Source organism: Panthera tigris, chromosome B1, assembly GCF_018350195.1.
Source record: "Panthera tigris isolate Pti1 chromosome B1, P.tigris_Pti1_mat1.1, whole genome shotgun sequence".
Taxonomy (NCBI): Eukaryota; Metazoa; Chordata; class Mammalia; order Carnivora; family Felidae; genus Panthera; species Panthera tigris.
Window position 1 is genome coordinate 70,590,730 of NC_056663.1, and position 26,691 is coordinate 70,617,420.

At 36.2% G+C, this 26,691-nt stretch overlaps 1 protein-coding gene across 3 annotated transcripts in view; it reads left to right on the forward strand.

Annotated features, from left to right (window-relative positions):
- PDGFC (platelet derived growth factor C) overlaps window positions 1-26,691 on the forward strand; it is a 205,147-nt gene that overhangs the window by 99,483 nt on the left and 78,973 nt on the right. For all 3 annotated transcript variants that reach the window (XM_007084205.3, XM_015538418.2, XM_007084204.3), the window contains exon 2: window positions 14,442-14,637. In XM_007084205.3, the coding sequence (XP_007084267.1) occupies window positions 14,442-14,637 (196 nt within the window). The remainder of the gene's footprint in view (window positions 1-14,441; window positions 14,638-26,691) is intronic.

Genomic DNA, 26,691 nt, shown 5'->3' on the forward strand with positions numbered 1-26,691 from the left:
TTGCTTTTATAATGGACAAGTTATTTTTGGAGACAGTGTTCTTAACCTTGATTTCATAGATGAAAGGGTTCCTACGTAGTTTTTAGGGGCTGGATGAAATCTATGAAATTGTACGCCATCGTGTGAAAAGTACAATAGCTTGTCTTTAGATATATAATTTTCTGGTTTCAGCACCCATATCTTTCATCAGATGCTCAAAACTTTCTCAACCCATTGGTTTAAAAGGATAAAAACAAAACAAAACAAAAAAACAACCTAGTTCTTGTTTTTAAATACTTGGTTCAGAAGTTTAACATACTTGAGGAATTCTGAAGCCTAGTTTTATAATTGGAGCAATTATAAAAGAACAGAGGATTATAGACATTATTTAGCAAATCATGTCAAGGTTTGTTTTTGTCTCGGGAACTTCCTACATTATTATATTCTTCTGTCGAGATCATCCTGCTGGCATGCCCTTTACCATAATGGTGCTACTGTATTACTCTACCATACCGTTACCCTTTATACCTGTCATCTGGCACAGAAAATTTAAAGCATAAGGCTAACTAAAATTTTGATCCTGGAATTGTGGTAAGAAAGGGAATTGTGAAGAGAAAAATCTCAGATTTTGTGTTGCCTAGTATATATGTGTGTTTCCAAAGTCTAGCCAGGAGACTGGGGATCTTATTTTTCAAAACAGATACTTAACTTTTGATTTCAGAAAGGAATAACAATTTTTTTTCCTTGAATATTATGCTCTTTATGTGAAATCTTGCAGTTGCTGGAAGTTTCATTTTAGAAATCGTGGCAAAGCAATTCCAAATATGAATTTAACATAACTTTATTCCATAGAAACCTATCTGATGGCATGCAATGGGCTGCTGGTTTCTCTCCATATAATGTGAGGGATTTTAGTCAATTCTTCCCAAACCAGCGATCGTTGGAAAATAATGACAGGCCAGTAATAAAGCCATATTTCATCCTTTTCATGTACAAAATTTTGTTCTAAATAGACTTGCAGGTGCAACATGGGCTTTATTCCTAGGCAGTTCAGCCAGTCAACAAACATTTATTATTTATTATGTGTGAGTCACTGTGTTGTACTTTCAGGGATTCAATACCAGTAAAAACAAACAAAAATGAAAACCAAACAAACCAAAATATAGGCAAAAATCCACAATCTTTTAGAGTTTAATTGAATGACATACAGATACTTAAAAACTAAATAATCAAGTAAGTAAATGAATAGACAGGCGAGACTTGCATTCATTGTGAAGGATAAGCAGTTTTTATGTTTTAGTACAGTTTCATTTTCATAATTTCTTTTAATTTTTTTTGATGTTTATTATTTATTTTGAGAGAGAGAGTGCGTGCCCAAGTGGGGGAGGGGGAGAGAGAATCCCAAGCCAACTCCTGCTGTCTTTGCAATGCCAAAGGCAGGGCTCTAACCCAGGAAACCATGAGATCATGATCTGAGCCAGGATCAAGAGTCAGATGCTTAACTGACTGAGCCACTCAGGTGTCCCCATTTTCCATAATTTTTAATCCTAATCCTTAAACATGTTTTAAATGATCTCTAAGTTAATGTAGAATTTAAGGAGTACCAAATTCTGGAAGAATGTTTACAGTTAGGAATAGAATTTATGTCAAACCTATTGTTCTGAACAGTGGAATGGAGCCAGAATCCAGCAAATCACTAATAATTGGTCAGAACGTCTCCTGCTTCATTGGTTATAGTAGAAACACCTCACAACCCATTAAAAAGCAGTTAAACGGAAAAGGTTTCAGAATCTCTGTTTTTTTGTTTTAGCTTTCCTTAAATAAAGTACTATAAATGTAATAATATTACCAAGTTTATGAAAAGAAAGAAAAAGCTCTCAGTGGGCTATGTTGAACAAGGATACTAATAGGAAAACATATGCTTAAAAATTAATCACATAGATGTTGAAAGATTTCCTGGCAGAGTGAAAAGAATATAGGATTTAGACTCAAAAGCTCTGGATTGAAGCTTAATGTTGTCATTTTTCATTAGGGTAGTCATATGTCCGTATTTTCTAGGGACCATTAATTGGGGACACAATTAAGAATACCATCCTCCTTTATTCCTAAAAATGTATTAGTGTGGACAAGAAATTATATGACCAACTTACTGTGCCAACCAACACTATTCTCACAATAATAAAGCTTGCATAGTGCATTTGGTTTTTAAGGTTGTGGGATAGAAAAAATAGTGTAAGAAAGTGTTCTATAATCTGAAAATCATTGTAAGAACTATACAGAGATATATCATTGCCTTATTCATTTGGGCAGAGTTCTGTAAGAACTATACAGAGATATATCATTGCCTTACTCATTTGGGCAGAGTGATTAAGGCAACTGTGTAAAAAGTGAGTGGTTTTATTTTAATCAGCCATTCTTGATCAAACTTGGTATTTCTGTTCGAGTGGCTGTGTACTACCTGATCTGCCCAAGGTGTATTATGTTGGAATCACCTTGCAGACCACGACTACCAGGAATAGTGAAACCCAGGCTTTATTTGTGATAAGGATAAGGGACATATTCTATTTAATTAACAAATAGAATTGCTTCTGAAACTGAGTAAGGAAAATAGAACCACTTATTTTGTGATGTCATCAGTATTCAAATCAGTTTTGAATATTCTTCTAGACTGCTCCTTTATTGTCCTCAGGAGGTACCAGTACCCTCTACTAGCTTTGGAAAATGTTACTAATTTTATTATTCTTATAAGTGATTATTGGTAATCACAAACTTTAATGTTTATCCCAATGAATTTGATCTTAAATGCACAATGTCTCAAAGAAAAACTATTTCATTCAGCGCTATTCCCGTGAACCCCATTACGTTTCAGATGATCAGTTTAACCTCTGTAAAATGGCTATAACTTATCCTTTGAATTTCTTCCTGGAAGTTTTTAGAGGACATGTATTAATTTGAAACAAAATAAATCATAAACAGTTTTTATCAATGGCAAGTGAGTTTTCAACAACTTCAAGGTCTCCTTTATCAGTAGGAGGAAGAAACTCATTCTCCCTAAATCTGTGAAGCCGTTAACTGAACATCAGGAAGACTGCAGAAACTTGGCAAGCAAGAGTCAGCTCACCATGTGGAACTAAAAAAGATACAGTTTCTGGGACAAGATTGTCGGGGATGATAATTACTTCACAGGGTTGTTAAAAACATTAAATAAATAATGTATGTGAAAGCATCTGGCTAGTAACTTGCAGCCTACTAATGAGTGATATTCAGTAGATATTTGTTAAGTAAATGAGCAAACTCTGGGAAGAATGAAGAGTCAAGGGAATATATCCTACAAAATAATGCTCTTTCTTTTATTTTTTTCTATGCCAGCCAAGACCCTCTCCCTTAAAGATTGGTACGAATGACCATGAATAAAAGTTCATTTAACTGACTCACATAATAATTTTTACAAGCTTTATGTGTCTTTTCAATCATTCAAATTTTTTTACTTCCAAAATCTGAAACTGAAGATTCTGAACCACCTAGATTAGGATGCGAGGTCACCAAAAGACTCAATTTTACTATCTCCGTCTACTGGCAGGGAGGAACTATACCCAAGCATCTGGACTGGCATAGAAAAGAGGAGAAAGAACATTTAAAAGGTAAGCAAAACATATATTTTTATTTACTCTGAATTTTGAAACTTTTCTTATCATGCGCTCTAACGTATTCTCACATAATTAAGGTTGATATGCTGAACCATACATACTAAAGAAGAGGATTTGTTTAGGTGGTATACTGCTCTTATCTGCTTTTTTCAACACAGATTGTATAGATTTGAATGTCTTTCTTTCATAATGGGAGTCTTTTCTACCCCTGTATTTGTAAATTTTTTATCCGGTCATTCCAGTGCCCGAGTGTTGTTTTCATATTCCTAATGATCTTCAAACTGTAGTGGGCTCACTGAAATGTCTCTATTCTCATTTCTCTGTTCCCTGATATGTTAAAGGATAGTTTCCCCTGGCATTTTAGTCTGACTCTTGTGGTGTAGAGAGAGTAGAATTGTGTTTCTCCACGTGTAAGGGATGATTCTGGTGTTTCTTAGACTTTTTTTGTACGTTGTTTTTCATCCTTCATTTATAAGTATTTTCTTTTGGCAGAAAGTACTGAATGAAAAGTTTCTTGTTAATGACTACAAGTTTTAATACATACTTATATCAGGTTTTGTTTTTATTTTATTGGTATATTGCCTCATCAGAATTTTTTTGCTTGTTTCGGTTGACTTGTGTTGTTTTATTCTGGTTGACTTAATGAGAATACAATATTGTAGTCAAATTGTGAAGTATGAGAACTGCTATAAAATGGTTGATAGTTTGTGGAGATGTACAGAAATAGATCTGTGTAAATTTACATCATGCAGTTTAGTTTTTCTTAAGGCTTATGTAGTGCATATCTTTCTTCAAGAGCCCTATCTCAACGTGAGAATAAAAGTAATAGCCATTTGTCAAGATAATTAATACTGTTAAACTTGCTGCAGTTAATTTAAGTATAAGTTTTCTTTTTTCCTCTTAGTTTTCTCCTGCTCTCGTTGACCTCCCAGGCATTTGTTTCTGTATCTTTTTTTTTTTTCCATTTGGGGGGACAGTGTTCCATTTCTCTTGGAAGAGGAATGGATGGACTTAGAGGAAACATAGGTAGAGAATTTTCAACATCAAAACTGGGTTTCACGGACAAGAATTTTCAAGGAAATGCTATGTTCAAACAGGTCTGTTTACTGGCTGGGAGGTCATGAATGCAGCTGGTCCATTTGCTGGCTGGGGGATTACACTCTTATAAACAGTGCAAATACCATAAAGAAGGACTCTCAAATCTTCTTGTGGCCTCTGACAATGTCCAACCTGACAGTTATATCCTCAAAGTCTTCTCTGAGATCAGATGGTAGGGAAGTAGGTATTTTTCAATACAGTTGAAAAAACGAATGATAACGAGGTGTTGAAGAAGAATCTCTCCTCACAAATGAAACTTCTGCTAGAGCCCTTAGAGTCCAGTTCAGTCCCTGTTTTGAATAAAAGTGTGTCTCTCGAATCTGTTCTAACGTAGGTTCAGCTTCTCTTTTTAGACATTTTGCCTCAGGATCTTCGGTTTAATTTTGACACTGTTGCTAGAAAGCTAGCTATTGCTAAAGAATGCTGTTAATGGATATATTCAAGCCAATTAAAAATATCATTGCTTTGGGGCGCCTGGGTGGCTCAGTCAGTTAAGCATCCGACTTCAGCTCAGGTCACCATCTCACGGTCCATGAGTTCGAGCCCTGCATCGGCTCTGGGCTGATGGCTCAGAGCCTGAAGCCTGCTTCCGATTCTGTGTCTCCCTCTCTCTCTGCCCCTCCCCCATTCATGCTCTGTCTCTCTCTGTCTCAAAAATAAATAAACGTTAAAAAAAATTTAAAAAAATATCATTGCTTTGAGAAGTAATTCAGGCAACCTATTTTCCTACCGTTAACTTAAGACTTTCATTTCTTGGGGCGCCTGGGTGGCGCAGTCGGTTAAGCGTCCGACTTCAGCCAGGTCACGATCTCGCGGTCCGTGAGTTCGAGCCCCGCGTCAGGCTCTGGGCTGATGGCTCGGAGCCTGGAGCCTGTTTCCGATTCTGTGTCTCCCTCTCTCTCTGCCCCTCCCCCGTTCATGCTCTGTCTCTCTCTGTCCCAAAAATAAATAAAAAATGTTGAAAAAAAATTAAAAAAAAAATAAAAAAAAAAAGACTTTCATTTCTTTAAAGAGCCTTAACGTTTATATTTTATTTATATCTTAACATTACTTGAAGATTGACAAGACTTGTTGAGGGTGGTGTGGGATGGGGAAATGATGTTTTCCAGCAGGGCAGAAAGATTAGAACATTTATGATCGTAGTTTGTTTAAACTTATTAGCTAGCCTTTGAGGGGCAATCATGTCCCAGTATAATTGCTCTCCATTTATTCTTGATGCCGCTGTGTGGAATTAACTGCTGAAACCCAAGATCTTGCTCCCCATATGATGTGTAAATCTCAGATGTTGTATATGGAAATGCAAACGCTTTATCACTTATCAACAACATTTAGTAGCATTTAAAACATAAGGGAGGAGGACATGTTTTGTAAAGAAGTGATTGGATTTATTATTTTTACTGCCTTTCGTATTATGCATAAGAGAATCGTAGGCTTATTACTTACACGTTATATGCATTCACCTGTGAACAGGAAAGACTAAACATAAGTGGGAAGCAGTGAAGTCTTATTTTTCAGCAATTATAAAGACTGAAATAAATATAGTCCAATTTTGTTGTTTCTTAGGAATCATTTATGTGCCTAATTGAAAACTTAGCCTAAAAAAGAATTTAAAAAAAATTTTTTAATGTTTATTTATTCTTGACAAAGAGAGAGAGAGAACGAATGAATGGGGGAGGGGCAGAGAGAGAGGGAGACCCAGAATTTGAAGCAGGCCCCAGGCTGTGAGCTGTCAGCACAGAGCCCCACACGGGGCCAAACCCATGGACTGTGACATCATGACCTGAGCTGAAGTCGGACGCTCAACCGACTGAGCCACTCAGGCACCCCTAAAAAAGAATTTTAAAAATATTTTAAACAGTCACTAAAGGCATAAACTAATGGCCTTACTTGCATTTTTTTTTTTCTGTGAGAGAGTTAAGTTTGTAAAGATTACCTTTTCATTAGTATTTTCATGGATGAATTTTAAACATCTTCCCATCAGAATGTCTGTACTGTATATATCCATTGTATGTTCACAAAGAAATAGGTAGCTACTTCCATATTTGAAATTGCTTGTAAACTCCAATCCGAATGTCGTAAATTATATGTCCAGCGTAGATAGAAAATGGACAGATGTTGAGTCTTCAAAACAGATGAGGTTCTTTAGTGATCATATTTTCTCTTAAGTTAGCTTGTTTGTTTGTCTATGTATTATGAATTTGTGCTTAGTGACATCGGCCAGTTTTTGTCATAATTATATTATTTCACATAAATGTATCCTGCTTAAAATATTTCAGAGCTTCTGATATTTTGTGTAAACTTTCTACATTGAATAATAGTTTTAATTCAACAGGAGAGTTGATTAACTATTGAAAAATGAAATCAATAGTGAATCTTTAAAGGGAATGTTTCTTTTGTAATGTGAATTACTCCTAATTTAGTTCTATTCTACTTTGGCCTCTTTGGGGTGGCTAAAAATGCACAGCTTAACACAGGATAGAAAATAATACTATTGCCTAAACATGGTTCACTATAATGGTGTGGGTATACAATTGTATTCATTATTAATTGGTGTGTAAAAGGCTTCACAGGGATTCTGTGCTTATATACTTGGCTATTTATCCTGTGGCATAATAGCTAATGTCATTGCCCATTTATCTTTCATAACTGAGCCTTCATTTGAAAATGTAGTATCCCATTGTATAAAATCAAATTAGATTATTTTTACCATTTACCTTAAGGCTAAAATACCATACTGTCAAATCTTTATCATTCAGTATCTCATGCCTCAGTACCAGAAAAATTTTATAGATATTACTAGCTGTTATTTATGATGTTAATTCAGATATTTTAGAATGTGAAAAGGGAACACTAATAATAATCACACCAGGACAAGAGGCCTAAAGGAAGGCCACCCCAGGCAAACCCAAACATGTTCGCTATATGATGATTTTGGTTGCAAGTGTAAAAAATTCTAATTCTAACTGGCTTAAGTAATAAAAGTGATTTATTTAGACATGTACCTGAGAAGCCAAGAGATGGCATGAACTCACTGTGTGGTTTGAGCTGGGGCTAGCACCATCTTTCTGTGCTGCCATTTATCTGCCTAATTCTCTGCATTAACTTTTTGTTCAGATTGGATTCTGTTACAAGCTTAATGGCTACACAAGTCTGGATCTCACTTCTTCTGCCCCAAATGATCTCAACCCCAACTGTTGAAAAAAAGCCATTGGATTCACTCTGATTGACCCATCAAAATGATCCATGCAGTGAGGGAAATGGGCTTATGTTGGTTTTCCAGGCACAATTCTGGGGAGGGTCAATCCCAGCCTTTCTTTTCCAGTAGCTGCTTCACAGTAGTGATGGGATGTTGAGGATATGCTCACCATATTAACTTTTTTCTTATTGCATATGGAGGATTTGCTGTGAACTTCCTGAACAAAGACCCCCCCCCCCCTTTCTTATCATTGATTCTAGTTAGATAGGCAGCTAATGGGTGAATTCTTGTATGTCTCTAAATGCAAAATAATTTAAATGTTTTATTGAAGATAGTTTCAGGTCAAGGAAATGGCAAAATTTCTATAAACCTTTTTTCCCCCTCCTAATCAATCTGTAGAAGGAAATCAGAAATTTGAAATCACTGCCTAAACATCACCGATTCTTGCTTAATTACTTGATCTTTGCAAAATTAGAATCCTTGTACATATGACTGATGTTGCATTATCTTACATAGCAATCTATTCACTGGCATCACAAACCTTTGATACCTGATAGTGAATTTTCTCTCATTGTATTTTAATTAGACAGAATATGATAGACAAGGTTTCTCCTTTACATCCATACTGATTTACAATTATCAAGGTGATGAATTTATAGTTATCATTTCATTTAAACTTTAAAACAGTTTATGATTATCTTTAGTTTAAAAAAGGAAATTCTGATATTAAGTGTCTTGCCTAAAATAACATTTTATCATCAGTTTATTCATATTTCAGAGTTAAGTTAATGATTATAATTATGGAAATCTCAGAGTGTGGTAAAATTATAGAACATGTTCTATTTTCTTAAAATAAGCATGTTAAGAAAATGGCAAATCTCTGTGACCTATCACCTTCAGCTGAAATACGTATGTAGCTATAATAGATGAACTTTGAGTAAGATATCAAATATGAATTAAAGGACCTTACTTAGAGGGAGTGTCAATTGTAAAATTTTCTTATCCTTATCATGTGCAGTCACTGTGATCTTAAGAATGAAGAATGGAATGTTGAAATAATAGGGAAATTTGTTTTCTGCCGTGTTCTGGGATATCATTTTTTTATACGATCAATATGTGTTAGGTAGTGCCATGGGCAAGGCACAGAGGTAGACAGTGGTTAGCTTTTGGATTCAGTAACATGCTTGTTTGTCTTTTAGGAATGAATAGTGTGGTGGGAGGTACGAAAGGTAAACCCATACATTATGATTAAAATAGGCAGTCCTAAAGGAATGTTATAGTGGAAGTCAAAGATGGAATCCTGAAAGAGGTAACATCTGAATGTTCTGGTAGCTGAAGGTTAGTTCACTACTATACCTAGCTTAGGAATAACATTAATGTATAGTCCTAAAAGTTGTCACATTAAGAGGACAAGGCTTTGTTTCGTTTGTGATATCCCAGTCACCTGGAACAGAGCATGAAACATAAGAGGTTTCTAATATGTAAGTTTTTTGACTATTCATTCCCTTGGGGAGTAAAATGATAATCTTCTGGGATAAATTCAAGAATCTCAATGGAGCATATCTTAAATAATTATATTTGTTTTATGGTTTACTTAAAACCATTATTTTCTTTTTCCTTAGTGAAAATGTATTATAATCTGTAAACAGTCGAGGGAGGCAGCGCTGTTGATTGCCTTTGTTTTATTTTGCTGTTGTTTTTAAGGTATGGGAAACAGTAGATTGAACCTATGTAGTATATCATTGTACTTTCGTATGAATAGTCAGAATTTTAAATATTAAACGTAAAAATAGGGTACTTCTATGTACATTGGAACTTATGGAAAGAGATTTGTTTGCATTATGGTGCTCAAGCTTGTCTTCTCTATACAGAATCAGGTAAGATTAGGACGGGATTATTCTGGGTTTTCTAGGCAAAAAGGCACCAGCTAAAGGAGTCAGTAAAACTGTGCACATGTGTATGTGTATCATATGAGTTTGACTATTATTAAAATTGAAGTTTGTTAATTGAGAGTTAATGAGAGCAAAAGCAGAGATATCTATATAAACAAATTAACAAGAATAGGATAAAGAAGGATTATTATAGACAAAAAAAAAAGAAAAAAGAAAGAAAAGAAACTGAACAGAGCAAAGCACAAATAAGACCAATAAATACGTGTATTTATTAAGTAAGGATTTGGAAAGAGACGCAACTATTAGAGAAACATTTTTGTAAAAAAAAACGTAATTTCAGAATAATGTACATTTGGAAGTAAACACATCAGAAATTTCACAGGATGTCTGGGAAGTCTACCAGTTTACAGGTGACCTGTCTCTACAGTTGCCTATATGGAACAGGAACAGACTTCTTCAGAACTCCAAAACTAACCAAGATTAGAGACATTTGTTGTTTACATTAGGTAAAATGTTACCCATTATGAGTTTCACATTATTTAGATATTATCTAGAAACCTCTTCTTCAGTTCTTTTTAAAACATTTTTAAGTATTATAATTTTTATTGCTTGTTACGTTTTTCTTATTCTTACCCTCTTTCCGTCATTGTAAACATGTCTTTAAGGGGACTAATACTACAAAATGCATGGCAAATATTATGAAATTGCTTTGACTTAATGCTAAAATAATTGAATAATATAGATACATGATTATATATCATTGAAATATATGTACATATGTAGTCAACAATTTTACAGTATTTACATTATTATTTTTATTGAGGTATAATTGATATATAACATTATATTAGTTCCAGGTGCACAGTATAATGATATGATACCTGTATACACTGCAAAATGATAGCCACAATAAGTCTAGGTAACATCCATTATCATACATAGTTAAAATTTGTGTGTGTGCGTGTGTGTGTGAGATAAGAACTTACTAGATTTACACTCTTAGCAAATTATAAATATACAGCATAGTATTATTACCTGTAGTCACCATGTTGTATAGTACATTACATCCCATGATTTATTTTGTAACTGGACGTTTGTGCCTTTTGACCCCACCCCCCTTCACCCATTTCACCCACCCTCCACTCTACCTCTGGTGATCACCAATCTGTTCTCTGTATCTATGAGATCCTTTTTTGTTTTGTTTTGTTTTTCTAACATTCCACATGTGAGATCGTAAAGTATCTTTCTCTGTCTGACTTATTTTATTATAATGCCCTCAAGGTCCATCCATGTTGTTGCAAATTGCAGTTTCTTTTCCTTTTTATGGCTAATATTCTATTGTGTATATAAAGCACATTTCCTTTGTCCATTCACCCATCAGGGGACTCTTAAGTTGTTTCGATGTCTTAGCTATTGTAAACGATGCTGCAGTGAACATGAGGAGAAGCAGGTATCTTTTCCAATTAGTGTTTTATTAGTATTTACACTATTATCTCCTTCTTCCTTTTTTTTTTTTCTATTTTTGATTCGCTTTAGTTTTCAATAATTTTTCCTTAAGAGGGGCTGGGCAAGATAATGTGAAAGGGTATATAATTATAAATTTTTAAATTTAGTGTTCATATATATTTTCATTTTTCATGCTAAATTCACTATCTAAGATGAACCAAGATTGATTCCTCTTTAGAATACATTGCCAGGAGTGTGTTGTAAATACTTTAGTGGTTTGCCTAAAAACATTGGTTTTATTTCTTTGCTACTTTTCTTTGAGTGTACTGTCCAGTGGATCGTACATGTTCAATAAAATAGTCATAGAATATATACTTGTCTTTTCCTTAAAATACTAGTAAAGTTATATGTTTAGAAAGATTATTTTTTAAACAATGAAACTACAGATGTAGACTCCTAATTTAGTAGAACTTAATGTGTGTGTGTGTGTGTGTGTGTGTGTGTGTGTGTGTGTTTTTCCTGATTATAGCCCTGGTTGTTTGAGATTCACATGAAAGTTTGACAATCCGGTGTAAATCCTATGTGTTTGGTGGCAAACCTCACTGCATTTAGAGATGAGTTTTCGGGAGCAGTAACTTACAAGGAAGTTTACTATTCTTTGACCACAGAGGAGACCTAGATGTTTGGTCTTTAAATTATGTTTAATTAGAGTGTCGTGGAAATGTGAATTATAAAGAAAAAAAAAAGATGTAAACACCATTTAAGTGTATACATTTTGGCAATGATCTTTTGTGACTGAGGTTATCAAAATAGAATTCAGATCTTTTCGTAGCTATTCGTTTTTCTAGATTGTATATGAAAAACATACACTGCTATATTTGTAATGAGTGCCTCGGTTTATATCAGACATTTTTTTTAGACAAAATGGAGCAAATAATAAATTGTAGCCAATCTAAGTGAAGCCATTCACTTCTTGAGAGACAGAGACAGAGCATGAGCAGGGGTGGGGCAGAGAGAGAGGGAGACACAGAATCCGAAGCAGGCTCCAGGCTCTGAGCTGTCAGCACAGAGCCTGATGCGGGGCTTGAACTCATGAACCATGAGATCATAACCTGAGCCAAAGTCGGACGCTCAACCTACTGAGCCACCCAGGCGCCCCTAAATTTTCATTATTTTTATTTATTTTTTATATTTTTAAGAAAAATTTTTTTAAAATTTATTTATTTTTGACGAGAGAGAGAGACACAGAGCATGAGTGGGGGAGAGGCAGAGAGAGAGGGAGACAGAATCTGAAACAAGCTCTGGGCTCTGAGCCGTCAGCACAGAGCCCGATGCGGCATTTGAACTCACAGACCGCGAGATCATGACCTGAACTGAAGTCGGATGCTCAACCGACTGAGCCTCCCAGTCACCCCTGTTTTCATCATTTTTAAAAGAAAATTTGTCAGAATAGAAAAGAATTCATCTAACTTGATAGATCCATCTATGTTCTCAGGAGATAGATTGGTGCTAAATTATGTGCATAAAAGAAGTATTGATTATTTCATACAAGTTAATATAGCCAATAGCAGTATTAAATATTAGCATCCAATAAGAGAGAGCATGTTTCTGAATAGGTTACTTATTACTGAGGAGAATGGCGACATTAAATGATTTAATTTAAAAATTCTGTGGCAACTAACACATATTTACTAATATGATGATTTTTCTTCATAATGCACACTGGTATATATTCAAAGAACTTATATTGGTCTTAACCCTGTCTTACAACCCTGACCATATAAAATAATACTTACCAGACTGATTGTTGAAATAGCCAAGTTTAAGAGAATGAAAAAGCTGCTTGAAGAATCATAACTTCAACTTACTAAAGTTATTATTTTTTTTAGCAATAAGACAGGTTATTCTTTAACCTCAAAATCTAACAGCTAATACATGACCCTTGATATTCAGTCTTCTAAATTCAAGAAATTTCTTTTTTTTTTTTTTAATTTTTTTTTTTAACGTTTATTTATTTTTGAGACAGAGAGAGACAGAGCATGAACAGGGGAGGGTCAGAGAGAGGGAGACACAGAATCGGAAACAGGCTCCAGGCTCTGAGCTGTCAGCACAGGGCCCGACGCGGGGCTCGAACTCACGGACCGCGAGATCATGACCTGAGCCGAAGTCGGCCGCTTAACCGACTGAGCCACCCAGGCACCCCAAATTCAAGAAATTTCTAAGAAAAGTAGTCTTAAATTGCATTTTATCAATGTGAAATAATGTAATTTGAGTAACATAAATACTCAATGAACAGTTGCTACAATCACTGCTGAAGAATGGGGGCAAATTCACTATTTGTATTTAAAAACATTTTTTTTTAATTTTATTTTTGAGACAGAGAGAGACAGAGCATGAGTGGGGGATGGGCAGAGAGAGAGGGAGACACAGAATCCAAAGCAGGATCCAGGTTCTGAGCTGTCAGCACAGAGTCCGAAGCGGGGCTCGAATCCACGAGCTGTGAGATCATGACCCGAGCCGAAGTCGGACACTCAACCCACTGAGCCACCCACGTGCCCCACTGTTTGTATTTTTAAAAATAGAATTAAATGCAAGTTTCTTTTTAATATGACTCATATTTGATAAGTTCTTAGAGGATGAGGGCCTTAAGTCGGCTTTGTTATGATTTCAGGAATCCATGAGTTGGTAGTTTGACATTTCAATAATTAAGACTAATGTGTTATGTTCTTTCAAGTATAAAAGTACTGAGGTTTTTATTCAATATTGTTAAAATAGTTCCTTTTTGGGGTGCCTGGGCAGCTCAGTCAGTTAAGTGTCCGATCTTGGCTCAGGTCATGATCTCACAGTTTGTGAGTTTGAGCCCCACGTCAGGCTCCATGCTGATAGCTCAGGCCCGGGAGCCTGCTTCGGATTTTGTGTCCCCCTCTCTCTCTGCCCATCCCCCACTCATGCTCTGTCTCTCTCTGTCTCAAAAATGAATATTAGAAAAATAAAAAATAATAATAATTCTTTTTTTTTCTGGGTGAGTTCTGAAAAGAGTGATACTTGGTTTCTGTTGTGTGAGACATACCCAACACATATTTGGGTTAAAATATGGATGATAGAGCAAACATTTATTTTGAAACCTGCAGTTTTCGAGATGTCTGTTCTAAGTGTGTGTCTATGCCTCTATTTTTGCTTTAGGAGTACAAGATCCCCAGCATGAGAGAATTATTACTGTGTCTACTAATGGAAGTATTCACAGCCCGAGGTTTCCTCATACTTATCCAAGAAATATGGTCTTGGTATGGAGATTAGTAGCAGTAGAAGAAAATGTTTGGATACAGCTTACATTTGATGAGAGATTTGGGCTTGAAGACCCAGAAGATGACATATGCAAGTAAGTTACCATATTCTTGAAATTCAAACAGAGTGTAACGACTGTTATAGTTTTTCAAGTTGCTTCATTTTAATGATGTGATTTTATTTTATTTTTTTCAATATATGAAATTTACTGTCAAATTGGTTTCCATACAACACCCAGTGCTCATCCCAAAAGATGCCCTCTTCAATACCCATCACCCACTCTCCCCTCCCTCTCACCCCCCATCAACCCTCAGTTTGTTCTCAGTTTTTAAGAGTCTCTTATGCTTTGGCTCTCTCCCACTCTAATGTCTTTTTTTTTCCTTCCCCTCCCCCATGGGTTTCTGTTAAGTTTCTCAGGATCCACATAAGAGTGAAAACATATGGTATCTGTCTTTCTCTGTATGACTTATTTCACTTAGCATAATACTATCCAGTTCCATCCACGTTGCTACAAAGGGCCATATTTCGTTCTTTCTCATTGCCATGTAGTACTCCATTGTGTATATAAACCACAATGTCTTTATCCATTCATCAGTTGATGGACATTTAGGCTTTTTCCACAAAATGGCTATTGTTGAAAGTGCTATTATAAATATTGGGGTAAAAGTGTCCCTATGCATCAGCACTCCTGTATCCCTTGGGCAAATTCCTAGCAGTGCTATTGCTGGGTCATAGGGTAGGTCTATTTTTAATTTTTTGAGGAATCTCCACACTGTTTTCCAGAGCGGCTGCACAAGTTTGCATTCCCACCAACAGTGCAAGAGGGTTCCCGTTTCTCCACATCCTCTCCAGCGTAATGATGTGATTTCAAATGGCATCTTTTGTTCTGTTTTTCTCATGTTTTTCTGATGATCCAAGAAATTTACCTTATTTAAGCTATGTTTCATTTAAAATCAGGAGACACATACTGTACATATGCATTCATTGGTTCATCTACTGAAAATGGTTTGAAGTAACTTATGGCACAAAGTACATATAGAATAAAACAATTTGACATGACGCGTAGAGAAAGAAAAGCCAAATAAAGAAATGTAGTTGTGCCAGAAAACCTAAGTTATGATTAGTGCTGAAAATTTTACATTTTCTCTTCCCAATAGCCAAGTCAATAAAATAAACAATAAGTATTTAAAAGAAAAAGCAGTGCCCATGGGTTCATACTACCTAAATACACATACGGATGCTTACACGCACACACAGGATTAAAGAAATTTGGATATTTCGTCACAAAGAAGAAATGCAATTCTGAAAGCAGAATTAGAAGTTTAGACTAACATTATGGTCTGCCAGGTAGAAATTCATCATAATTCTCCTAGAGGCATTCATGAACCAAAGTCAGCTGGAGTCTTTCACCCACGCAAAAGACCACCTACTGTATGTCATACAAATATTACTCTTTAAATCCTATGTGAATACACTTGTCAAGGTTGGGTGGTCTTATGAAGACTTTTCACTTCAATGGCATTTGTATATCATGAAAATATTTTACTTGAGCTTCTTTGTGGGGTTGTTTTCTCTTTGATATACAAGTTAAAAGAGAATTTTCACTTTATGGTATATTACAGATAAATATTTCAATGCAGATGAAATAAACTTTGTACTTGCTGTCATCACAGTTTGTATCTTTAACATTTGTGTAATGACTTTTTTTCACATTTCTTCTGTGACTATGCATTTCATGTTATTTTTTTTTCCTCTTACATCTGTAATCTTTGACTTTGAGAACTGGAAGCTATTCTAGCTGCCTTTAGAGACTGTTATTCAACCCTTCATTTTATGGATAAGGAAACAGACCAGAGAAGGAAAGTAGCAGCCCTAGACACCATTCATATTTTATGCCTAAACAAATGCTAAGATCCATTTTTCCTAACACACATGTAGATAGTTTTTCACCATGCTAGACTGCGCCTCCTGGCTTCTTTTCATATGCTGGATTCCATAGCCTTGTTAAAAATTATGATGGCTTTAAGATTTTGCTCTCCTTGAAAAATCTTAGCACGTTAATCTACAACAGTTTCGTGCATGCTGACCAAAGACAGGAGTCTTCTGGGTCAGAGACATCAACAGCAGTAGCCAGAATGTTAGCCCTTCTTGTGCCACGTTCTCTAGTTCCTGTTCCTACGGGTCAACGCCAAACGGGCCACTTAACACCTGCACGTCTGGGAGGTTGTGTTACAGGAGAGGCATTATATGCATGTGTGTGTGATGTATATTAGTAGTTAAGTAACAAAAATTAAACCATCATCCAGCATGCCTCGCCTAACTTGTGACTGAGCTTTACTCATTATTAGGCTCAACTTAAGAAAAGTGACACTTTCAATAATTCTGAACCTCCTTTCCCTTGTTCCTCCCTAATTACACCTTCTTCTTGTCCCTGCGAATATAATCATTGTTCTAAGCGTTTTTTCCCCCGTCTACTGATTTTCTCTATAATTTTACGATTGTCCATTTCTCTATGTACTTTCCTATAAAGAGTAAGTTGGTTATTTTTTTTTGCCAGTGTTTGAAATATAGATCAGTGGGATAATACTGTATTTAAACTGAAAAATGTGATATTTTAACGTCAGTTCATGTTGACGCAGATAGCTTAGATCATTTGTTTTCCTTGATGCATAGTATTCTGGTGTATGGTGAACGTTTTTGGTCTTTTCTACTTGATGAATGTTTGGCTTGTTCTCCTTGTCTGAAAGTGCAAGAAAAAAAAATTCTGAGTCTATATCTAAGAACCACATTGCTGTCTTAATGCATTTACATTTTCAATGTTAGTAGGTGGAGTTAAGTTGATTTTTAAAATGACCAATTTATATTTCTACCAACAATATGCAAATATTTCTGTTACACCACATTGTCAACAACCTTTTGGTTGTCATTCTTTTCATTTTTGGTAGTATGGAAAGTATAAAATTGTACCTCAATATTAATTTTTGTTTTTGTTTTCTGATTACTAAAGAGGTTGATAAATTTTTATATTATTATTGCCCACTCATATTTACTTTTCTGTGAAATGTCTGTTCATATCTTTTATACGGTTCTTAGTAGACTGCTTGGCTATTTAAATTTTGCTTTTCTTTTTTAAAAAAATTATGATTATTTTATTTTTGAGAGAGAGAGAGAGAGAGTGAGCGGGGGAGGGAAAGAGAGAGAGGGAGACACAGAATCCGAAGCAGGCTCCAGGCTCTGAGCTGTCAGCACAGAGCCCGACATGGGGCTCGAACCCATGAACTGTGAGATCGTGACCTGAGCCAAAGTCAGATGCTCAACCGACTGAGGCACCCAGGCACCCCTAAATTTTGCTTTTGTTATTTAAGTCTTTGATTCATCTGTAATTATTTTTGTCTCTGGTGTGAGGTTTTTCATTAGGGTATCCAGTAGTGTCCCCAAATCATGTACTAAATAATCACTCTTTCCCCCAGGGATACGCAGAGCCAGTAGATTTGTAATCAGATTTCTGCATATGATTTGTTCTGGTACCTGGGGCTCTGTTCCTTTGCTCAGTTGTGTCTTAATGATGCTGTCTTAATCATGTAGCATGTAGATGCTCTGTGATAGGGAAGTCTCACCTCTTGTTTCTTCTCTTTTGGAACATCCGTGCTATTTTTCATTAATATATTTTTAGAAATAGGTGGCCAAGTTCCTTGAAAACTCCTGTTGTGATTTTTATTGTGATAGCATTGGATATATAAATCATTTTGATGAGAGTTGACATCTTTATAGAAATAACTTTCTATCTTGGAGAACTTTTGTTTCTCCACTTATTGGAATCTTCTTTATCATCTATACATTTTTCAAATGTTCCTTTTAGAGATGTTATGCATAATTATTTAGATTTATTTCTATATTATTTATAGACTTGCTAAAATCCCCTTCCTGAAAAATATATTCTATTTGTATATTGCTGGTAGTTAGAAATGCAGTTGATTTTTTTTTTTTGTATTGATCTTATATCCTGCACACTTGCTATAAGCTCTTTTATTTATTTCGTAATTATTCTGGGAACTGTTTTGGATTTAAGCAAAAAAAAAAAATCACATGATTTGTGAAAAAAAAAGATTCCTTTCTCCCTCTCACTTTCTCTACTCTTTCTTTTCCATCTCTTATTAAGCTGTAGATTGTCTTAGTAGGTATCCCTGTCATCTTTCTGATTTTAGAGTTTCTTTAAAAAAAAAAACTTTAAAATTTGGAATAACTTTAGATTTATGGAATGCTGCAAATATAGTGCAGAGAATTTCTATACATTCTTAACCTGGGTTCCTCCAATGTTAATATCTTACGTAACCATGTTATATTTGCATCATTGAAAACCTGACATTCTTGCAGTACTCTTAACTACAGACTTTATTCAGATGTCAGTGGTTTTCTCTCTTTATGTCCTTTTCCTGTTTTAGGATTCTTTCTAGGATAAGCATATTGCATTTGGTCCTCATTCTTATCCAATCTGTGACAGTCCGTCTCTTTCATTTTATTCCTCGACCTTGACAGTTTTGAAGAGTATTGATCAGGTATTTTGTAGAAGGTCCCTCAGTTTAGGTTTTTCAGATCTTTTCTCATGATTGCACTGAGGTTATGGATTTGGGGGAAGAATTCCAAATAGATGATATTCCGTTCTCCTCATATCATATCAGAAGGTACATACTGTCTCCCTTACTTATCACTGATGATGTTAATCTTGATCACTGAGGGTGGGTTGCTCCTCTGGTAAGGAAGTATGTTTCCCTTTCATTAGCTGTTAACTGGAGGCATGTAACTAAGTCCAGTACATATTCAAGGAGGAGTGATTAAGTTCTGTCTCCTGGAAGGGGGTTATTTGGAATTTTTCAGAACAGAAAGTTTGTGTTTTTTCCTTCTTCCCTCCTTCCTAACTCCCTCCCTTCCTTCCTTCCTTCCTTCCTTCCTTCCTTCCTTCCTTCCTTCTTTCCTTCCTTCCTCTGTCATTTATATCAGTATAGACTCATGGATATTTATTTTATTACTTGTGTTATAATCCAGTGGTATCATTATTTACTTTACAACTGAAATTGTTCCATCTTTGGCCAGCGGGAGTAAAAATTGTGCTGTTAATATACCAATATTGATTATGAAGATTTTTTAAAATTTTATTTAAACCCAAGTCAGTTAACATATCAGGTAATAATGGTTTCAGGAGTGGAATTTAGTGATTCATCACTTCTGTAGGGTATGATGATTAGTGGAGATTCTTTTTTTTTTCTTTATTATGTCAAGTACTTCCTTAGTTTGTTAAGAGACACTTTTCCCATTTGGGAAAATTTTTTTTAATTTTTTTAATTTCTGCATTTAAAAAGAAGTTATAGACATAATGACACTTTATACTTCACCATAAATCGCCTAAAACCAAGGATATTTCCTATGTCATTTCAATACCGTTTTCACATGCAAGAAATTTAATATTAATATGAAATTATTACCTAATACATAGTTGATTTTCCAGTCTCCTGATCCCAAAATGTTAACACTTTTTTATTTTCTTTTTTGTTATTATGTTTTGATTTTGAACAAATCATTGACTATATATTGTATTCGGTTATTATAACTCTTTCCTTGCCTTTTCTTGGCTGTTATGACATTGTTTTTTTTAAACAGTCCAGGACATTTATTCTGCAGAATCTCTTAGTGTCAATTTCTTTGAATATGTCTTCATAGTTAGGTCCTGCTTAAATATTTTGGCCAGAACGTTCTCTAGGTGATGGGCACTTCTCATTGCTCTTAATTCCAATTTATTGTATTATCAGTGATGTGAGTTTGATTTCTCAATCCTGTTTTAGTTGTATCCTACCAATTTTGATAATGTGGCATTTTTATTTTTGTCCATTTGAAGATATTTAAAATGTCCATTGTTTGCTTCTTTTAAGCCATTATCATATAGAAGCATATTGTTCACATTTTATATAAAACTATGAGGGTTTTAAGTGCAGATTTGAGGCTTTTAAATGAGAGATTTCTAAATTCACTTAATTTGGAGTAAAAAAATATGGCTTGTTTGTCTATGACTGTTTAAAATGTAAGACTTGGCTTTATTTGCTTCAGATTTTTAAGTTTTCCAAATGTACTTAAAAAGAGAGTATATTCTTCAGTTGTGTGGTGCAACTCTGTATATGTCCATTATATTAATTTGTGCAGTTGATCTGATCACAGCATCAGTATCTTTCCTGAATTTTTTTTGATGTATCAATTACTAAGAGAGGTATTAAATTCTCCTAATAGAGGATAAATACACTTGTTAGTTTCACCATGTAGGCCTACCTTTTTGCTTTATGTGTTTTTTGCTTTATATGTTTAATTTTTTTTTGCTTTGTATGTTTTTATCATCATATTATTATATATTATTATATTATTTTTTGCTTTATAGATTTTTAAATTATGTTAGTTGGTGCACAGAAGTTCAGAGCTCTGACCTTGTTTAGTCTTCATTGATGTTTTGGTTTGGCTTTAAAGTATATTATGCCTATAATATTAACAAACTACCTCAGGTAACTGCAATCATTATTTGCCTGACATTCTTTCCATTAATTTACTTTCACCTTTCCTGTGTCTTTCTTTGTGCATGTGTGTGTGCATGTTAGTATGTACATCTGTGTGTGTTTTTGTTTTCTCTTATGAAAGGAATGTGAGTAGCAATAAAATAAAATTCAGTAAAAAAATCTTTATATTTAACGTAGGAATTTCATATAGTGCATTGTTTCTTATTATGTATATAACTTTGGGTTTGTACTTCATTTTTCTGTTACTTCAGTTTCCTTCCTTGCATTTATTAATCTTCTTGTTCCATTTTTCTTTTCTGTGAATTTAGAAAGTGTACATCCATTGTCACTTTTAAGTGGCTACCTTAGAAATGCCTATTTAACTTAATATCTAAAGCTAATCCATGTTTAGATCCCCATCCTCAAAATATAAAATTACCTGAGAACATGTTAACTGCTGTGGAATGCTCACTCCCCAAATACCACCACACCTGGTTGATAAGACAGAGCTGTGTTTATGGCTTCCCATGATGACAGAGAACACCGCCTCCACGGTTTTAGTCGTGTCTTGGGGCGGGGGGGAAGCAAAACCAGATCTTGTTGAGAATTTGAAGTTTGGTTTAAAATGGATCCTTCAGTGTGGAAATTTGATTAGAATTGGGAAAGGCTCATGATATAATAGCTTGGAATCTATTGAAACAAGGCAAGGACTTTCGGGGTGAGGGGTTCAGCAGTGCTGGATTGTGAACTGTTGCTGCTTTTAGTTGAAGGAGTTAACGACTCTTCAGGGAAGTTCCATATAGCTTGGGCAATAATGAAGACACTAAAATAGTAATGTCTTGTTACTGTAAACTGTTAACGGGGGGGCGGTAGGTGATCTCATTCTTATTGTCCATGCTGGTTTGGTTCTCATTGCATTTGACCCCACTCCTGATGGTATGTGTCATAGAGACTGAGGATTTCAGTTTTGTATTTTTTAACTTTGTATGTAAGACATTTTATTATTTTCTTTTTTTTTAAGTTTATTTACTTATTTTGAGAGAAAGAGAGCACATGTGTGCGCAAGTGGGGACAGGGCAGAGAGAGAGGGAGAGAGAATCTCATAAGCTGTTAGATCACGACCTGAGCTGAAATTAAGTCAGATGCTTAACCAGCTGAGCCACCCAGGTGCCCCATATTTTCTGTGAACAATATTTCTTTAGCTATACCCATATGTCTGCTTTTGGTGCCCCGAATATGTCTTCATAGTTAGATCCTGCTTGCATTTCAGAATTTTTCTGCGTTTTTCTTGCATTTCACAGTTTGTTTTGTAGAATTATTTTACTTCCTCCTTAAGTAGAGTGTTTAAAAGTCTCTTAAGTGAAAGCCTGTTGGCAATAAGTGCTCAGCTCTTTGGTATTTAAAAATATCTTTATTTTACTTTCATTCTCAGAAGTTAGTCAGAATGGATATAGGATTTGAAGTTGTGTGTTTATTATGTTCTCAGTAGCTTGAAGATACCATTCAACTGTCTTACGGCTGCTGAGAAGACAGTCATCAGATTGTGGACATAGCCTAATAGTCTGCCACTGAGTGGTCCATTTTACAGAGAGAGACATGTGCATAGCAGGGGTGTGAGGGAAAGGATGGGGTTAGGGTCTGGCTCGGGGCTTCTTCTCTTGTACCACTTGTGGCTCATTACACCCTCAACTCCTGCTTTTGTGCCCCAGGACCCAGCAGATACTGACAGGACTACAGGGCATATTTTACCTCACTGAAATCTTCACTTCTTATGCTTATTTGTCTTCCAAAGAATTCTCTTATTTTCCTGATGTCTCGCTATTACCTTAAAACCACTTCTTTTCTTTCAGTCATTTATTCAGCAATTTTGTTTTTAATGTGCCCAGAGGAGTTTCTCTGCCTAATTTTGTCGACCATGTGGCTGGAATGTAGACTGTCGTCGAGCAGAATAAAGTTTTTCCTTAACACGGCTTGGTACTCTCAAGCTCAAGTTTAAAGTTGTTTTTTTGTTTATTATTATTTTTTTTTTTTAGAGAGAGAGAGCACGAGTCAGCGAGCATGGCAGAAGGAGAGAGAGAGAAAGAATCTTAAGTGGGCTCCATGCTGAAGCAGGGCTAGATCCCAGGACCGTGACCCTGTGTTTTAATGGCAACATTAACTTCTCTCCATTATAATGCCGTAGAACAAAAATACATATGTTGGCCCCATCCAAGTGCATTTTAAGAATTTAAACTGCCCCGTTTTAAATATTTTCCCAAGTCTGAAACATAGAAGAGTCTAGAAAACCTGAATCACTATGTTAACTGTATCTTTAGAAGAGGACAGACTCAGGTGAAATGTTTGACTCTTTCCCCATAGCCCTACCGGCTGCTCACATCTTCTGTTATAAAGAGAAACACAGAGTGAGCTGTGTCTTTACGCTCTTTAAGACTGGTACTATTACAAGGAGCAAAACAAGTCAGGCAAATTAGACTTTATTGCTTTAACAAGCGGACAGGATATCCAGACGGTATGGTGGAGGGACTGGCTGGAATATGGAAGGGGCAGATGAAGAGAGAGAGAGAGTGGGTGTAGTTTGCTATAAAAGATGCTTGAATATGTCAGTGTTGTGTGTATGTGGCTATTATGTTAATGACATATGGCGTACCTAGGAGGACTCATTTCTACTGGAAAACATCTTTCTTTTAATTCTTTCTGCTTGCTTTTCTAAGGCAAATAATCTGCTTATTACATATAATATTTTACGGAGAGACGGACCATAATGCATAGCATTTGAAAAAAGATAGCCAGTCTGTCCAATTTAAAATATTACCTCGTTTTCACCAAAATGACGGAGTTTCTTTTGGAGGAAATATTATGCCCCATCACATTAGAAATATTTTAACAATAGAAATGCTAAATATGCTAAATGAAATAAACAGGTTCTTTTGTTAATATTTCAAATTTAAGATGAACAAAATTGTTTTTGTGGTTTCGTTTTGAGAGAGAGAGAGAGAGAGGGAGGGAGGGAAGGAGGGAGGGAGAGCATGCACTGGGGAGGGGCAGAGGGAGGGAGAAAGAGAATCCCAGTCAGGCTCCATGTGCAACGTGGAGCCCGATGCAGGGCTGACCTGAGCCGAAATCGAGAGTCGGACACTTAACCAACTGAGCTCCCTAGGTGCCCCTAGTTTTGTTTTGTTTTGTTTTTTTAATTAAAAAACAATCTTTTGGATATTTTCCTCTCTTCCTGGCATTTATAGTGGGACTACTGTGGCATCATTATTTGCTCATTTATGTACTCTCACGTTCAACAAGCACTTCTTGAGCACTGTGGGAGGAGATGGCCCATGCCCCTAAGGAGCTCACAGTCCGGGGAAAGAGGCAGACAAGTAAATAGGCAATTGTAATAAAACGCCACCAGTTCCAGAATGGTAAACAGAGAGTCTAGTCATGACTGTAACTGGTTATGTTTAGATCACTGTGTTGACCACTTTCTAGCGCATACCCCTACTGTGTATTTTACTAGCAACAGTCTATAAATAAATATTATTAATTTATCACAGAGAAATCGGGATGCAGGAGTTAACCCTGCCATGCAGCCCTCGAAAACTCGGATACTCATTTTTTTTGTGTTCCACTCTAGTAGATAGAACTTTCAAGGACAGTATGGATTCCTAATACCAATTTTGCAATAACAGTGCAAGCCGTGAGTGATAAAATTTTCAGGCAACAACTGTTTTATGAAAAGTATGTAAAAATATTCCTTAGTTTCATGACCATATAGATGAGATGAAAGGAAGGCAGTATTATTTATTTAGCTAAGAATGACTTTAGAGACCCATAAGTGTGTCATAAGAATCTTTTGGCCAAGCCAAATGTTTTCATGAATTCCTTAAGAGGATCGAGGAAAGAAAAAGTCACCACTTTTACTATTTTACTAACCACCACTAGCTACTACTGCCATAAGCGACCTTAGGTTTTAGCACCGGATTCCAACGGTGTCACATGAAGCTCCGGACCTACATAATCCCCAGCCTGAGCCTGCAGAACTGGGCCCGATGACGAGTAGCTGGGTGTTGAACTATAACTCAGAGCTTCGGTGCTGTTCATGATGGCAAGAAAAAGAGCCAAAAATCACAGAGGAAGTGAGGTACACCTTGGGAACCTTTCTGTAAGAGCAGATAAGGTTTGCCTGGTCAGATGATGGTTTGACCACTTTCTGTGACATGCCTGCTTCACCCATTGGCCAAGGGGAAGGGGAACCAGATTGGCTTAGAGCATCCATTGTTCATCCCCACGACTTCCTTTAGGGGCCCATCTATGCTGAAGCATATGCAGGTTGGTTAGCTAAGTAAATCACTTACCTTTTTTTTTTTCTAAATTTTTTTTTAAACGTTTATTTTTGAGACAGAGAGAGACAGAGCATGAACGAGGGAGGGGCAGAGAGAGAGAGGGAGACACAGAATTGAAACAGGCTCCAGGCTCTGAGCTGTCAGCACAGAGCCCGACGCGGGGCTTGAACTCATGAACCGCGAGATCATGACCTGAGCCGAAGTCAGCCGCCTAACTGACTGAGCCCCCCAGGCGCCCCAATCACTTACCTTTTAAGGAGCAAGGGGAGGGTGCATGGAAGTGAGCTGTGTAGGCAGACAGTAGTGTCCTGCTATTTTCCTAACTAAAAAGTGATGTAAACATGAAAGCATAGCAAGGTTACTTATCATCCAGAGAGGTATGGAAATACAGGGTGAATTAGAGCCTGGGAGCATAGATACAACCTCAGTGGGCTGACAAACACTGCAAAGTACTCAGTAAAAGTCAGTTCCAATGAAATAATAGGCGGATTAAAGAGGAGTGAGCACTCCATGTAAAGGAAGCCTGCAGGTGGCAAATGCCTGGAATAATTGGCAGGCGGTGAGTTTCTCTGGAGCTTGAGAGATGGTGGAGGTGTGACAAAGGGGAGGCTGTACTGTGGGTAGGGTCGAACTGGGAGGGATGTTTGGTAGGAAGCTGATAGATTTGGACTTCCTTTCTTCCTTCCTTATGCTATCAGAAGCCAAGGGTTTTGTTGCAGAACCAGGTAGTGTATTGGTCTGTATTTTCGAAAGAGAGCACTAGCAGAAGCATGCAAAACAGATTGGAGAATTTGAAGGAAGTTCTACCTAACACCTGGAGTCGTTAGGAGGAATGTTGTTATTGCTCAAACAACAACACGTTACAGGTACACATTCTCTCGGACCTCCATTTTGCCTGATTATTTTCTCATTGATCCAGTCACAGAAAGCATATATATTCCTCTCTTACCATTCCTCTTCCTGCCTTCACCGTTAAAGCTCTGTGTGGGTGGGTGGATGCCCACGCACGTATGTGCAAAGAAAAGCTACAGAGATAGCCCAATGCCTTTTATTTCAAAGATACATTCTTTTCTGCTCCAGGGCACAAGTTTTTGGAAGAACAAAACGACCAATGTCAACATTGCTGACATTGGAAATACTCGTATAAAATGACTTAGAATGTTAAATGATCATTTTATTATGGAGAAGAGATAAATGTCTTTCCTTTTTTCTCCAAGGGTCAGGCCAAGTTTACCTGGGCTCTGAGAAGAACAGATGATACAGGCCAATATCGCATAGTGTCTA